Raw genomic sequence first — 16,189 nt, 5'->3', positions numbered from 1 at the left:
GCCAATTCTTTATTCACATCACTCATTTTGTACAGTTTTCACAGACCTTGTGTGCACCACAGGTGGCTAATAGTTTTCTTACTACTTCATTTATTGGTCAGGAGGTGATTTGTGTGTACGTACTCGGGTTCAGGTGTTTACATTCTTCCTTTGTGGATTCTCTTGGGACAAGTTCTACTGTTTATACAGGTGCCCCTATTTTTCTCCCCAAGGAATAGGTTGTTGTGTTCACAAATTTTTCATACCCAAGATTGTTTCATATGGGAACTTGCAAGTTGTCTGCAATTAGAAGAAGTGATGGACTAGCAGAGCAAGGCCTGATTTCATAAGGCCTTTCTTTTATAACCTTTTACCTGTCTGCAACACTTACATTTTTGGGAAAATCCCATTGTGTTTATTAAGTATATATTTTAGAAAAACAGTTTTAAAAGGAATTAAAAATTAGGTTTTTATCTCGTTTTGTAGAATCCCAGAATGGTTTGGGTTGAAAGGGATCAAGGGATGCAACCTGCTCAGTCTGGTCACTTATTTCTGTAAGTCCATAATTTCTGTAAGTTTCAGCCCATTATCTCAGAATTAATACATTGATTTAGGGTATTTTTAGGGTGCTTTGATTCTCTAGAAATTCCCTTTCAGGTCTGATATCCAAGAGCTGGGCTTGCTCTAGGCCCTGGGAAGTCTCTTGTACTCTCAGCTCTGTGCATCTCTTCACCATTCCATAGCCTATGCTTGTGGAATTGCAGTTGGTTTCCTGTGAGAGCCAATAACTGAAAATGATGTAAAAAAGGATTTTAAAAAAAGCTGATAATTCTGATAGATTTAAAAAATATTGCTTTAACATCTACTGCTCAAATCAAGCAGAGTGCTCTGGTTCGCTTCCAGCAGAGAGACATGAGCGTCGTGTTGGTATTTTTAAAGCTTTATGTGCAAGACATCAGTTGGTGTTGCCAAACTCTGATTTAAATTTATACATCCTGGCTCAGCCTGTTTGTTAAAAAAGAAAAAAAGAAAAACCACCCTGAGCATAACAAATTCAGTATCTTTTACTTATTGCAGATTTTTTGGCGTCCGATGGCGTGGTCTGCACAGTGCAGTTATTGTCTCTCTATCTGATCCATTCACTAATTCAACATTATTGTTTCAATAATATTATTTCAGGCCAGGTAACACACTCGGGTTACCTCTGTGATGACACAAAACATGGCACAGCTTCCAGTGAGTCACAGCTCCACAGTGTGTGCAAATAAATAACGGGAATGGTGAAAAATAAGCCGGCTCCTGTATTTTTAGCAGTCCAGTGTGGTGCTGGTGACACATGAGGAGCTGGGGCAGGAAGGGTGGTGGGTGCTGCTGGGTGGGAGCCCCAGGATGTGGCTCAGGGGCTCTGCAGGGTGAGCAGGGACCCAGGGAGTTGGTCCTTGGCAGCTTCTGGTCCTTTTCCTTTCCTTTTCTGGCTGCCCCCATGTCTGGGGGCTGGAGGAGGCTCTGTGCCCACACACGGCCCTGGTGGGGCTGTTCTGGTGTGGAAAGGAGCAGCAGGAGGGCTGGAGGTGGCTCTGAAGGGCTGAGGGAGCTCTGAGGGATGGGCTGGCACAGCCCCTGTGTGAGCTGGGGCTGCTGACTTTGAGGTTGGCTCCCTTGAGTGTCGATGCCCCTGTCACAGCGAGGGCTCAGCCCCGTGCCAGGAGCAGCCTGACTCCCAGCTGGGGTATTTTAGGGTGCAGGGAAGGAGAGGATTGCTCCTACAAGTTCACTCCTCACTGAGGTGCTGGCTCTTCCACTGCAGGGGATTTGAGGGTAATTAATTGATGAGCCCCTGAAGTGCTGGGCAGCCCCAGCATCACCCTGAGTTCCTTGGCAGGGCTGGAGAGCATCAAATAACCAATTCTGGGCTACTCTCTGCTTGTATTTTTAGAATAATTGCTATAAACATTCTTGGGATTTTTTTTTTTTAAAGAACCACAACAGCCATTTATATATTTAACAATATATATTTATATATATATATATAATTTCTAGATCAGTACATTCATCAGTACTTGTTTTTCTTCACAAACAGAAGAACTCTTACAATAGTAGACTTTCTAAAATAAATACTATTAAAATAGAGCTTCAAAATAAATATTCTATACAAAGAAAAACCTTCTGTGGTAACTTTTCAGGGTGTACATGTGAGGGGGTGGTAAGAGGAGATGGGGGAAATATTTCTCAGGGTGTCTGAGCGTGGGAGGGGAAGGGAATTCCCAGTGCTGGGAAGGGCAAGGGCTCGTCAGGGTGGCAGAGCTGGTGCCCAGGGAGCACCAAGTCTGGGATCTGCTCCTGGCACCCTCCTGGTGGGCACAGGGCTGGGGTGATGGGTGTTTGTCTGTTGGGGAACGTGGAGTGGCATTGCCAGCACCCTCAGCTCCCCCTTTCCTTCTGCCTGGGCTGTTTTGTGAGGGCAGGGCAGCCCTGCCATGAACCTGCTGCAGCAATCAGCAGTGCAGGCGCCCTGCCATCCTTCCCCAGAGGTGTCTCCTGTGCCAGGGGCAGCTCCCTGCCCTGCCCTCCTGCCCCATGCCCGTGCCACCGCGGGGCCATGGCTGGGCAGGGTTGTGCTCGTTAGCAGCTGTCCCTTCATTAGCGGGGGGCTCTGCCATGGCAGCATGGCAGGGCTGTGACACAGCACTGTGCCCCTGGTACATCTCTGGGCTGGCAGGAGACCCGAGTACCTTCAAGGGGAGGGGATGGACTCGCTGGGATGGGGAATGCCGGCGCTGCTGATGGGAGCTGCTCCCTTGGCACAGCCCTGGCTCGGGCCAAGCCCGGCCCTTTGCCAGCTCCAGCCAGGGCTCAGCACCTTCCTGCCCTGCCCTGGGCTGGGGGAGCTGGAGCAGAGTCCAGGGGCCGTGCTGGGAGCCGAGGGAGGAGGGAGGGCACTCTGCTACACTGACCACGGCTCTAACACATCCACAAAGCCTGGCAGGCTCCAGCACGGCATCGCCGGCTCACAGGGCTTGGGTATTACAACAAACCAACAGAGAAATAGTTTACAGCTATGTACAATGAGAGGAAACCCGGCTGGAGGGCTGGAGTATGTACATGAGTGTAGATTGGCACAGGGGCGACCATTCCAGCGGTGCCTTTGCTCAGGAGGACCATGCAGCCAAGCCACGGGCTCTGCCAGGGCAGGTTTCAGCACAGGATCCCCAGGGACAGAGGGTCAGAAAGGCAAAGCAGCCGTGGGTGGACACGTGTGGTCCCAGCAGAGGAGGGCAGCAGGTGAACACCTCTCCTGCTGGCCTTTTCTAGCGTGCTCGTGTCTTAGGACAATGATTTCTCTTATTAAATACAGTATCTTATACATTCAACCAACAGTTCAGCTAGTTTGGGGTTGGTTTTCCTTTTATCTTTTCCCCTCCAATTTGTGCAAGGTAATAAATACAGCTCTGGATCCCCCACTGCTTCCTGGTGCCCACATACAGTTAGCATGAGGCTATCCTACAGGAACTGGTGTCTGGTAACAGACATTGCTTCCTTTTTTCTATGATTCAGCATGTACAAGCTAGCAAATGTTATAAATAGAAAAGTTGGTTGTTTTTCTTTTTTTTTAACTCCTCCATTCAATAAATATCTACAATTCAATAGAGCTGAACCCCAAGTCATCCAGCTGAGCTGAATTCTGCAACCCAAAGACACCAGAGTCCCACCAGGGTGCTCCTGCCAGCCCCTACCCGTGGCCAGGCCAACGGGATTCCTGGAAATGCTACATGAGCTCTGCCTATTGCTTATCTAATTAGAGATGACATTTCACTGTCACTGCTGTGCATTTACTGAGGAAATCTCCTCTAATTAAAAACACCAAGAGAGACTAGGTCAGCTTTCTGCATGCAACAAGTACCTACCTACTCATGAGAGTGTTGCATGTTTGGACCAAGATTCTTGTTTAGCACCTTGTAGTTGTCAAGAGAGAGGGGTCACAGCATGCTTGGGGAGGCAGAACCAGCCCCAGGACGAGGGCACGGACAGAGCCAATATTTTTGTACTGAAAACCACGGGCCCATTTGTTAACTGCGCTCTCTTCCTTCCCCTGGCTTTCCCTAGTGTGTGTTAACACTAAAATAAACACTAAAAGCGTTCTTTACATTTAAAAAGACACTTTTGTACAGAAGAGGCAAAAGTCAAACAGCAGCAATAGGGGTGGGGGAATGTGCTGTACTTCAAGCAAATGCCATTCACCCCCAAGACAAAAACAAATCTTAATATCTAATGAGCAAAGAAGAGCTTGTTCCAGGAGGGGAGGTACTGGATTGAGATCCCTAGAAAAATACATCTGTGTGCATCGTACACTTAGGTTTGTGTGACTTCTTACCAGAGGTCTGGAGGAACAAACCCTGCCCGTCTTCGCTCTGTGCCTTGAGTTACATCCCCTGTGCTCCAGCACCAGGAGCAAGCTGGGCCAGGGGAACCAGGATCAGCCACCCTCCTCCTGCAGAGGGGCTGCCCTGCTGAGGGAAATCACATTCCATGGAGTGGAACCCGATGCCAGGAATCAGCTCACAGGCAGGAGGAGCCGGCGGTGCTACCACTGCCTGAGCACATCCTGCTGCAATTCCCCCTGGGAGGAGCAGCCCTGCTACCATCTTGCTTTAGGAAGAGGGTCCAAACCAGTGAGGCCGGGTGGGAAACGCCCAAAGGGCAAAGACCCTTCAGCAAACGAAATGCAGCTTCACTTCTGGTCCACTGATCTTTGAGGGATACAGAAAGCTTTTGAGAAACACGTACTTTGTGTGCAACCAGCCCTTGGAGTGGTGTCTAGGAGGGAAGGAGGGTGGAGGGAGCTCCCCCATCACCTTCAACAGGCTGCTGGGAGCGAGCTGGGGTTTGGAAGGAGACAGGAAGCAAGTAGCCCGCCCTGAATCTGAATTCAAAGCAGCTTTTTGCAGCTGGGAATGGGGATTGGTTGTGAGGCAGTGCCTGCCAAGCGAGCAGTTAATGGTTCCTGTGGTGTGCAGGCCTGGTGAGCAGCCGTCCCTCCAAGCTGGGAGTTTTTCAGCAGCTGTACTTCATGATGTACATGGGTTTGCAGCCTTCACTCTGCATGATCAACATTCCTCCTTTGGCCCCGTCTATTTAAACTGCGACCAGTTCCAAAAACCCTGAATAACCCAAAGTGCTTCAGTTTGTGGAAATAGTTGCTTCCGCTTTCTCCGACGGCGAGAGGCTGACGCTCTCCTCGGAACACAGGTTATTAAACAGAGCCAACACCACCCTGCTCCGCGGAGCATCCTCCCAACTCCATCCTCCCAAGCCATTAAAAGGGCTTTTCTGCCCCTTTGCCCTCGGGCAACGCCTTGCAGATGACACTGTTTGTGTTTTTGCATCTGCAGCCGGGCCGGCTCACTTGGTCGTAGCATCTCTGGGACAGCTTGACGCAGCCGGTGGCTGGCAGGTAGCAGAGCAGGCAGGGCAGCACCAGGGACAGGGCGCTCATGAAGGACCAGCGGGCGCAGCAGTTGGAGTGGGAGCAGGAGCAGGGGTGGTCGGCACACGTGCCCTCGTCGTCCTCGTTGGTGCAGTGGTAGAAGACGCCCTTGACCAGGCACATGCAGGTGGAGTAGTTGACCAGGTTCTGCGCCGAGCACAGGCACTCCTGGTTGCACACCCAGCACGAGGGCAGCGTCCGGGGCAGGGCACACTCCTTGCACTTGCATTTCCCACAGGCCTCGCACAGCAGGAAGTGCTTGTCCAGCTCCTGGGACACGGGGCCCTTCAGCTCCAGGGGTTTGCAGTTGATCGCCTTGGGCTGGATGCGGACGGCGCGGGGCGACGACTGCTCTGCCACGGGCACGGGGGCCATGTGGTCCAGGAGCCTTTGGTCTGAGGACGTGCTGCTGCTGCTGCTGATGGAGCTGGGGCGCCCGCTGAAGGAGATCCAGGGGTGGGTGACGTCCTGCTCGCAGCGCTGCGGGTGCTGGCTGGCCAAGCCCAGCTCGTGGGGGGCTCGGGGACGCTTCGGGGCCGGCGGCTGGGAGGCGCCGGGGTTGTCGGTGTAGTCGTTCTCCATGTGGGTGGTCTTCATCTGATCGATGGGCAGGATGGTCAGCGGGTGCTGCAGCCGCCCGTAGGGGATCCGACTGTCCAGCAAGGGCTGCACCATCACAGAGTTGGGGACAACGGTGATGTTGTGAGGGATCCGCGGCTCCATTGAGAAATCAGTCTGACTGCTGGGGGAAATTCTGTGCTTAAGTGTCCTGGGAGAAGGGAAGGAGAAAGAAAAGGGATGGGGAAGAGAGAGAGAGAGAGCACTTTGTTATTGTGGTGTCCTGCAATCCCAGCCCCAAAGGGCTCCTTGCTGAGGCTGGTCGTTGTGCTGAAGGTCTTGTAAGGTAAACTTGTGTCCAAGGGAGGCAGAGCACTCAGGTACAAAGTGCCTCACTCCTTTGCAACCGTGTCCCTCTCCCTGACCTTGGCCATCTACAGCTCCTCCAGCTCTGGGAGGGCTGCAGTCACTGCGGGCTCCTGAAGAGCCCACTCATGGTTTTACTGAGGGAAAGCACATCTTGGGGCTACTGGTGTACATTTACATGTGGTTTTGTCAGCAAATTTCCTGAAATGATTTATCTAAACTTCTGAGGTTTTCCCCAGTTGACCCTGATCCCTAAAAAACCTGCTGCAGGACTGTGGCTTGTGGAAGCATTGGCCTGGTACAAAGGAGCTTTTGAGCACGGGGCTGAGCACCTGTCCTTGCTAAGGATCTGCCTGTGGGAGGATGGATTTTGGTGAGGAAGTGTCCCCTCTCCATCAGCAGCTGCTGGTTCCAGGGGCTCCTTCATCCCTCCCAGGGGGGTGGAAGTGCTGGCTCAGCACCTCGTCTGGTGGCAAACCAGGGTGGGAGCCGAGGGTGCAGCTCCCAGGAGAGCAGGGCTCAGGCTGGATGCCTCACCTCGCACAGGTGATGAGACGCTCTGCAGCCCGCTAAGTGCACCAATATCCAGCTGAAGTGCTGTTTACCAGCCGCTCTGGCTGAGCCGTCAGCGCCGCAGTTTCTAATTTCATTGAAAGAGTGCAATTTATCCTGGAGTCAATCCAAAGATTCAGCAGTGGCGTAGGACAAGAAACCACAGGAAGTAACTAAACTTAAATCAAAGAACGGAAACGACTCAGTTCAAATTTAGAAAGTGCACATTGTTTTCTAGTAGAAGTGCCATTTCCTCACAGGGTGACCTTTATTCATAAATAATATAATGCTGGAGATCAGTTGAAAGAAGGGGTGAGTAAAGCTTTGGTTGCAGGAGGGGAAAAGCTGCTGGTATCAAGAAAAAGGAAGCAGTGAACAGCTTAAGGCATTGCCAGTTGTTTGTGTTCAACAAATAAATTAACCTTCTCCAACAGCGTGAAAGATCTGGACTTGGCAGCGCTGGTTTAACAGCTGGGCTCGATGATCCTAAAGGTCTTTTCCAACCTAAATGATTCTGTGATTCTATGACTTCTGATATCACAGCAGTGGGAAAAAGGAAAAAACTGCATCCAGCTACAACCAAATAATGCACGAGAAGTGTGTGTGTCAATGCGTGTGCTCTTGTGCAAGGGCACACCTCCCCTCAAACGAACGCGACCCCGCAAAAATCTGAGCAAGAACCGACTCCGCGTTCTTGGAAGAAGAAAGGGAAGCCCATTTTTACCCCCTGAAAAATGCCACCAGAGTCCACTCTCGCGTGTGTGAATGTTGCTTTGATGGATCACTTGGCACTAGTGGCTGGAGGAGTGCCAGTTCTCCCGGGATCAGTAGGAGGGCGGGCTGAGCTGCAGCGTGGGCAGGACGGCACATGCCGGGTCCGGCACCGCATCCGGCCCCTTTGTGCCCTGCCCCACACCAGCAGGGAGAAATGCTTTATTAGCACTAATGATCATTATTGTCATGCAGCCCTTATGCTGCTGCTCTTCCCCAGTTAGAATTCTCTGCTGGGTCTTAGCCATTCATTTGGATTTTTTTTTATTTCATTATTCATAGCTCATTGACATCCTGACTGGAGGAACAAGAGGGTTTATAAAGCATCTCTTCCTAGTTACTGTATGTAAAAAACAAAGAGAAGCAATGATTCTGACAACTATGGTGCATGCAGAGGAAAAGAACTTGATTTTCTTTTGTGCATCAGAATCCAGTGTCATGATATAAAAAGTATTTGCTGCAAGTCAGAGTTTAGCAAAATCATCAGTTCTGTGTCGGCTGTGTGTTACATTTGCAGGAGACTTTGATTCCACTGGGGTTTTTTGTTGGTTTTTTTTTATTTTAAGGAGAGAGATGCAGCTGTTTTGGTTGCCAAGAGTAAGTGCAGCAGAGCTGATCCTAGATGGAAGGTAGCTGGAGGAAATGGTGGCAGCGCTGCAGGGAGTTCCAGCCTGTCTGCTCCTCCCCAGCCCTGCCAGCCCTGCCCTGTGGCCTCTCCAGGGCTCTCTGCCCGCCCCCACTTGGTACCAGCTCCCAGGAATCTGCTCTGTTCACCAGATTTCCACTGCATCCGTGGAGAACTGTTTGTTTTAAAGTGCCCTGTGTGGAGCAGGGTGGCTCAGCCCAGGCAGTGAGCTGGTGCTGCCCGTCCCCAGGGTGGCACCTCTGCCCAGGGTGGCACACCGAGGGTGTTCTGCATCCCTGGTGGCAGTGTGGCAGCCCCTGGAGGTGCCACTCAGGCTTTCCACTAACTCTGCAGTGCCCAGTCTGCCGTGGGCCAGCCCCAGTGATGCCATCACACAGAAATGCTGTCCCCAGATGAATTTGGGGAAGGATTAGAGCCAGGCACTCCCTGAACACCCCCGTGCACAGATGGGGTCTCAGGCAGGCAGATGTTAAAGATGGCTTATCTGAGATAATGCTAATCAAGATTTCAGTTAATTACCACAGGAAGGAGAGGGACCCTGCCCCAAACACCCCACATCAGGAGAGTTAAGGATAGAAGTTTTTCATCTTCTTTTTTCTCTGTAGCACAGTTTCAAATTATCCTTTTAATAGGCAAACAATTTCTGCAGGACAAGGGGAAGGGAAGCCTGAACTCCAAGACCCTGCAGATATCTGGGCACAGGAATTACTTGGATAAAATGTGTGGAGGGAAAGCAGCCAAGCAAGACCCAGCTCTCCCCATCCCCAGACCCCTGCTCTGGCCAGTGTCCCTCTGGCTCAATCAAGATCACTTCAAACCCCCACAGACGTGCACCCTGACAGGTTTTGGTGCTTGGACACGTGGTCCTTCACTCTCTCTCCTGAGCAGAGGGATTCTGCAGTTACCCGCTCTCCCCTTTCATGCCGCTCTTAACAGACAAATGTTTCTGATATTTATGGAATTTTCCAAGGACCACGGCCCCACTGCTGCTGGCCTTGTCACCAGCAGTTCCAGCAGTGCAGGGAGATCCCTGGTGACAGATCCAGGTCAAACCCCTCGGGTGCTGAGCTGGGGTGGGCTGGGTGCTGTTCATGCTGCCAGGAGCCTCCTGTGCCCTGGGCTCTGCCAGGTGCCAGCCCTGGCAGTGCTCGTGCTGGAGCTGCTCCAGGGGTGTCTGTGTGCTGTGGCACCTTTCCCCCAGCTCCTGTGCTCGTGTCCAGCACGGGGCAGCTCCCAGGGCAGGGCCCTGGGCAGCTGGGCAGGCACACAGAGCTCCTCCTGTCCTGGCACAGAGCAATCCAGCCCTGGGCTCAGGGATTTGTGCTGGGGCAGAAGGAAATTGTGAGCCAGACTGCCCCTGTGGAGTGTCACAGGCTGGGATGTGCCTGCCTGGACGCCTGCTGGGGCCTGGTGACCTCCTGCAGGATCCAGGATCACAGCTGGACCTCTTGTGCTTGAGTGTGCCCAGAGGCAGGGCAGCATCTCCTTCACCTCCCCCAGAACCCACCACACACCTGGGCTGTTTGCTCACAGGGTAACACTGCCTTCAGCAGCCACTGGTACCTTATAAACTGAATTTATAAAGCTTATCCCAGCAGATCCCAAATCCAAATTAATGCTTGGGGTAACCTGGCAGAACTTCAGACCCCGAAAGAGGACAAGAGCTGAGGGGTGCAACCTTAGGGATCTTTGTTGTCCACTGCACTAATCCTGACTGTAAATTGCATTTCAATTGAGGAAAAAAAGCCATACAGCACACAAAATGAATTAATTTTTGATCACAGGTAATTACAGATGCATTGCAGCATTAACACAGGCACAAATTCACTGGTTGCAGCTGTACAGATACTTTTCTTAAAGTAGACAACAGGAAGAAAAATTCATGACTATCTTCTTGTATAGGGAGTTTTCATTCTTTAGAGGCAAACAATGAGGTTCTTTTCAAGGCAGCAAACTCCCATGTAGAGAAAAAAATTTCTCTTCCCCCATGACTGTACAGTCACTCACCACATACAATTTTCAAGTCAAAATATACTTCCTTCCAAGGGAGTAAAATTGGACTCCAAAGTCAAGTTCATACACGTGTTGCAGTGTTTGTTCCATCTCTTCATCAAGATATGGCCAATTTAAAATTACTGTTGTACTGGGTAATTGCAAGTCCTAAAGTTGTAGGAAACCAACTGTTATTGTAAAGTGTTTTGGTATTATTTCAGACTCAGAAGTTTTGTAGGGCTTGAAATCAGATGAAATTAAAACAAAAGGCATTTTATGTTTTAGTAGGATTTTGGATTTGCCTACTTTATTTTTTCCTTGTAGGCAATTCCTTGAGAAAGTCACGTAAACACTCAAGAAAACATTCCCATTAATGTCTTCAGAACAAGTTCTGAAAGAATAAGCTTCCAATATCTTTATTTTCAGAGTGGAGTTGGACAACAAATCTTCCAGTAACTGAAAAACAAAATGGATCTTGACTTAAAAATCCAGTGAGTGCAGAAATATCTAATGTTCATAACCATCTGAGTCACCCACTGGTTAATAATTTTAATAAGTTCTTTCTCACATGTTTAACAATATTGTAGATGTTTGTGGCAATAAAAGAATAACAGAATAAGGGACTCAAGTCCAGAGGAGGGTCCCATGTGGAAGCAATCCTGGCCAGCCCAGGACTGCCACATCCCCAGTGCAGCCAGCAGGAAAATGGGAAAATGGGAAAAGCTTCCATGAGCTCCTGCTCTGCAGCCAGCAGCAGGTCCCACAGTTTTGCCCAACCCTTTTTGGACACAAGAAATGGCTAAAGGGAATTCAAATGTCACAGAAACCCAAAAAGCCCCAGAAGTGCTGCTTGGGGTGTTTGCTGAGAGACCCGGGGTGGGCAGGGGAGGGGTGCAGCCACCAAACCCCTTCTGTCTGTGCCAGCTCCAGACCAGGGGCCACTTATCTCTAATTAATTACACCTTAATTACACCTCATGAGCAGCCTGTCCCTTCTGCTGTGTCTGACAGAGCTGGTGCCAGGAGGAGCCTCAGCAAACCAAGATCCCTGCTGGGGTTGCTGCCACTGGCTTGTCCCCTCGGTGTCCTGTGACACCACTGGTGGCTCCTTGGAGGCTGGCCTGTGCCCTGGCACACCAGGGAGCTGCTGGACCTGCAGTGGTGCCATGCTGCCCTTTGCCAGGGGCTGGGGCCACCTCCAGCATCATTATATATTCTATATCCTATAAATGAAAATGGTTCTGATGGTGCAGAGGGCATGGAGAGCACTGGGGCACAAAAAGCCACCTTCTTATTTTAGAATTGTTAAGGTTGGAAAAGACCTTTAGGGTCATCAAGTCCAACTGTAAAAGGAATAAAGCAAATTTGATGCTTCAACGTGAATTTTCAATCACAGGTTTCCAAGGATTTCCCAGCTGTTGAAGCATCACAAGCTGCTGTGAAGAAGGGATGGAGAAATTGCCATGGACAGATGAAAGGCTGAGCCTGGCACTGGGACAGGGTAAGAGCTGAGCTGCTCATCTGGGGACCTGCTTTGGGCCAGACCACACAACTCTGAGTCTTGGCACCTGCAGGGGGATCACACCTGCTCTGGGTCACTGACACTGGACCTGGGCTAGATTCAATTTTAGGAAGAAATTGTTTCCTGGGAGGGTGGGCAGCCCTGGCACAGGGTGCCCAGAGCAGCTGGGGCTGCCCCTGGATCCCTGGCAGTGCCAAGGCCAGGCTGGACAGGGCTGGAGCAGCCTGGGGCAGTGGGAGGTGTCCCTGGCACAGTGGGAGGTGTCCCTGCCATGGCAGGGTGGCACTGGGTGGGCTTTAGGGTCCCTTCCATCCCAAACCAGTCTGTGACTCCATTACCAATGCAGAAGTTGAGTTAGCCCGTGGCAGAGTTGTGACAGTCCCTCATTGACACTGACTCAGAGCAGCAACAGTTGCAGTCAATGCACTGCAGAAATTGCTTTATTTTCTTTGCTGTCTGGGACACACAAATTTCTGAAAATACAGTGCAAGGGGAAGAAAACAAGAAAAGCATAGAATATTTAGTCTTAATACAGGAAATGAGCATAGCTGACAGCAATACATTGGAAGCAGCATCATGGCAGGGCTGGGCAGAAACATTTCCAGGCCTGTGAAGGCAGCACAGCTCAGGATCGATGGCAGCCAGTGCCAGCTCTGATCTGTCACCAGCAGCCTGCCTCCTCTGCTGCTTGGTTAAAAAGCAGTTTTTGGTTAAAAAGCTCCTCCAGAAGAGCTGGCAGAGCTGCACCTGAGCACTGGGCAGGGCAGGTCCCACCCCAGTGATCAATAAGGGATTTGCTCCCCCAGGCCAGGCAGGGAGGGGAAGCAAAGGGAACAAACGCTGCCCCTGCCTTTGTTTGGGATTGAGGACATCCTCTTGTCCAGGCCTGCCAGCAGTGACAAGGGACACGCTGCTCCTGCTGCAAGCCAAAGGGCTCAATTAAAGCTTTTAATGAGGAAGACTACTCTCAGAGGCGGTTAAAGGAGACCTTGCAGCAAGCACATGTTTTTAATGTGGGATTAAGAATAATTCATAAGGTTGGAGTTCATTAAGGCTCAGTTCGGCCGTCTGGATTTTGAGTCAAGCTGTAAATGCTTCAAAAAAAAGGAAAAAAAATGCTTTTCCCCCCTAAAGTGTGTATTAATATTAACAAAATATTGACATTCATTCTTTTTGTTCCCCTCCTTAGCAGCCTTGTCTAGCTAAAGCCAGCTAGAATCTTCTCTACAAGTAATAAGGCAGCAAAAAAAAAATTAGAAAGCTTATTAGGGAAACCTGCCATTTTTAAAAGGAGACACTAAATTCTTGCCAGAGCGGGGAAATTCAGGAGCTGGGAAATGAGACCTGTAGACTTCCAAGAAGCTGTCTCTGTCCAGCTAAAGTCTGTTCCTATGGTGCGAGTGAATAAAGCACATTTTGGCCCACTAGCATTCAGATCTCTGGGGACTTGGATTTCTCAGTCCAAGCCTTTTACTGGACAAAAACATTTATTTTAAGGTCAGAAAAGTAAGCTCAGATATGATCTATTAAGCTAATGGCACTAAATGATAACCTTATTGGAAGGATTGTAGATTTTCTTGAGGAAATACATTTTATTGCATTGAAAAAGGAAAAAAAACCCCAACACTTGTGCAACTGTTTGCCTATAAAAACAGTTTTTACTACTGGGCTGAAGCTGGAAAGTTATATAGCAAAATGATGAATGAATTTTTTTCTTTCACATTTAATTTTATGAAAACTGTCAGAACTGGTAATTAATTGTTGCTGTAGTGTTGTAAGGGATGTGAATTTGGTTTCACCGAAGTCTGAGAACAGAATTTTTTTTTGGGGGGGAGGTAGGAATTGCTTTTTGAGATGTTGCATTCCCCAGCACGGTTTGGGAATTAGTCATGATTCCAGGAAAACAGCTTTTGTTTTGCTGTTTCGGGAGGAGAACAAATAATTTCTCCCCTGCACATACCTCATGGAGAATTTCAAAAGGACTGCAGCATTCAGAAATGGTCCTTTTAATTTTATAATCCCAATGTAGAGTCCCTTCCAGCAAGGGGAAACACAGGAGCCCATGGAAAAGGGCACATTTATCAAGGAGACATCCCCAGCGGGGTTCCAATAACTGGGAAGAACCCCTCCTCCTGCTATCATTCATTTTTACATGGACAAGGGGCAAGCCAGTCATCGGGATCATTGTGATTCCGTGCACAAATTGCAGCTTTATTCTTTAACCCAAAATAAAGGCAGAGAGGGGAAGCTTTCCTATGGGGAAAGCTGAGTTCCTCTTCACCTAATTAAACTGCAATTTCTCGCCATCCTGTCCCCTTGGCGTGGTATGGAGGAGAGGCAGCAGCTGGAGAAGTTGTAAAGAACCTAGAACGTGCCTTTTCCACTCTGGAAATGCAGGGATGCTGCTCCTTTTCTCTTCCCTTCTCTCCTTCACCCTTTAAAGAAAAACTTGGGGCTACAAAAGACTCAGATGAAGAAATCAGACCCTTGGTAACTGGAGGTGAAAGGGGGAATATTCCTCTGCACTGCCATTTCCAAGGTCTGCATTCCCAGTCCTGCTTTCCTCTAAGACCTCTGTGCCTTTTTTGTGCCCCTTTCTGCTTTTTCCATTCCCCTCCTGATAATGAATTTTCAGAACATGTCGTCTCTAGGCTTGTCTTTCTCCTGTGACGCCAGGACTGGTACCAGAAAATAAAATCCTGGCTTATCTTTGCTACGCAGTGGTGGAAAGGAGCAGCCAGCACAGGTTTTTTTATCCATGCATAAAATATTTCATATATTAGATGAAGTTATTCCAGGTACACATTTTTATTACTCATCTAGCCTTTAAAATACAGCATCCATCCAGATTTAAAACAAGTGTGCAGCAAGACAGGGAAGAACAGTGATGGAATAAGGCACTGAGGCCAAAAAAATGAAAAAAAGGCTTGTATGAAATAAAATGCTGAAGAGCAAAGGTCATGCAGGAAAGGTCTGACACACGAGTGGCTGATTTCTGAAGTGTCCTATTATGGAGACAGCAAAAAACTACTTGACACTCACAAGACAGGGCTTTGGAAAAGAGAGGAAATGCGGATAATCCATTCCACAGCAAGAAAGATCCAATTCTGACTTGTCAGCCCAGGTGCCCATGGATTTATGCTGCTTTTCGGGGAAGGAAGGAGGGATGGAGGAGAAGACATCCCATCAGCAGGAAAAAGCCACTCATTCTGCTGTAAAAGCCTGCAAACAAACCCGACCCCAGAGTGCTGAAACCTGCCTGCCATATATGTACAGCAAATGCAGATGTTGGTGGGAGAACGCAGAAAAGAGGTACAAATCAGAGCCGCAGGGACGCAAACGGGAATTCTGCAAGAAACAGGATATTTCCCCAGAATGCCAAGTCTCCTTCGCGCTGGGAAGCACCAGGCAGCTCTCCTCTGTACAGAATCACAGCTAATCACTGTTAGAAAAGTCATGGCCAGAAACACGCTCCTGACCAGCGAGCTGCAAGGAGCAGCCCAACACATCCAGAACGAGCGCAGGATTTTCCCTCGGGGGAGCAGGCTTGGCTTTTCCTACTCAAAAAAACACTTAACAACCGCTCGCAAGCACCGACCTCGTACTTACTTTAAATAATTCAGCTAGGACCATGTCTCCATGGGCGAGTTACTCCCCCGGCGAGGCGCAGGAGGGGCCGGGAAGGCTGGGGCAGGCTGGGGAAGGCTGGGGCAGGCTGGCAGGAGCGGCAGGAGCGGCGGGCAGGAGCTGCGAGCGCGGCGCTGTCAGCGGCGCTGCGCCCGCCCGCCTGCCTGGGAAAATGGCTATTTTATGAATGGGAGGGCAGCGCCCGCTCCTGCGCGTGCGCGGCCGCCCGACTCTATGAATGGGTGGGCACCGCGGCGGCACGGCGCATGCTCCGCTGCCTTTTATGAATGGGGGCTGGAGGGGAGCGCGGATGCGGCTCCCGGTTTTTTTTTTTTTCCCCCATTTTTTTTTTTTTATGAATGAAGGGCAGCGGCAGCTGCGCATGCACCGCGCCCCCCGCCCGGGGCTGGAGGTAACGGCGGGGTGGGGGGCACCCGACCCCCGGGGGGCACCCGAGCCCCCTCCGCTGCGGGCCCGGTCCCGGGGGGCGGCCGGGAGGGTGCCCCGGCCCCTCGGGCATCCCCGGGCGGCCGCATCCCGCCGGGAGCGGGGCGAGGGCGGCAGCGCGGGCAGCGCCTCCGGCCGGGAGCCGGGGGGGGACAGGGACACGCTCGGCTGGAGGTTCTGGCGATCCCCCTTTTGGGGTGCGTGCCCATGAGTGCAACGATGGGAGCGTTCCCCGTCAGCGCTCG

The 16,189-nt window shown here is 50.5% G+C and overlaps 1 protein-coding gene and 1 long non-coding RNA gene across 4 annotated transcripts in view; one reads left to right on the top strand and one right to left on the bottom strand.

Annotated features, from left to right (window-relative positions):
* Nucleotides 1-2,023: 2,023 nt before the first annotated feature.
* Nucleotides 2,024-15,658, bottom strand: SPRY4 (sprouty RTK signaling antagonist 4). The gene is made up of 2 exons (XM_064387470.1): nucleotides 15,480-15,658; nucleotides 2,024-6,233 (listed from the first exon to the last, which is right to left on the bottom strand). The coding sequence occupies exon 2, from the start codon at nucleotides 6,185-6,187 to the stop codon at nucleotides 5,294-5,296; it is 894 nt and encodes a 297-aa protein (XP_064243540.1). The 5' UTR covers nucleotides 6,188-6,233; nucleotides 15,480-15,658; the 3' UTR covers nucleotides 2,024-5,293.
* A 131-nt stretch (nucleotides 15,659-15,789) lies between these two features.
* The window catches only part of LOC135279905 (uncharacterized), a 57,193-nt gene continuing 56,793 nt past the window's right edge, over nucleotides 15,790-16,189 (top strand). For all 3 annotated transcript variants that reach the window (XR_010347052.1, XR_010347051.1, XR_010347053.1), the window contains exon 1: nucleotides 15,790-15,909. This is a non-coding gene — a long non-coding RNA (uncharacterized LOC135279905). The remainder of the gene's footprint in view (nucleotides 15,910-16,189) is intronic.

The sequence above is a fragment of the Passer domesticus genome, chromosome 13 (genome assembly GCF_036417665.1).
Source record: "Passer domesticus isolate bPasDom1 chromosome 13, bPasDom1.hap1, whole genome shotgun sequence".
In the NCBI taxonomy this organism is placed as follows: Eukaryota; Metazoa; Chordata; class Aves; order Passeriformes; family Passeridae; genus Passer; species Passer domesticus.
This window is presented reverse-complemented; position numbering and strand designations above follow the sequence as displayed.

Coding starts and splice junctions, on each gene's coding strand:
- SPRY4 (XM_064387470.1), bottom strand. CDS start 6,187: ATGGAGCCGCGGATCCCTCACAACATCACCGTTGTCCCCAACTCTGTG.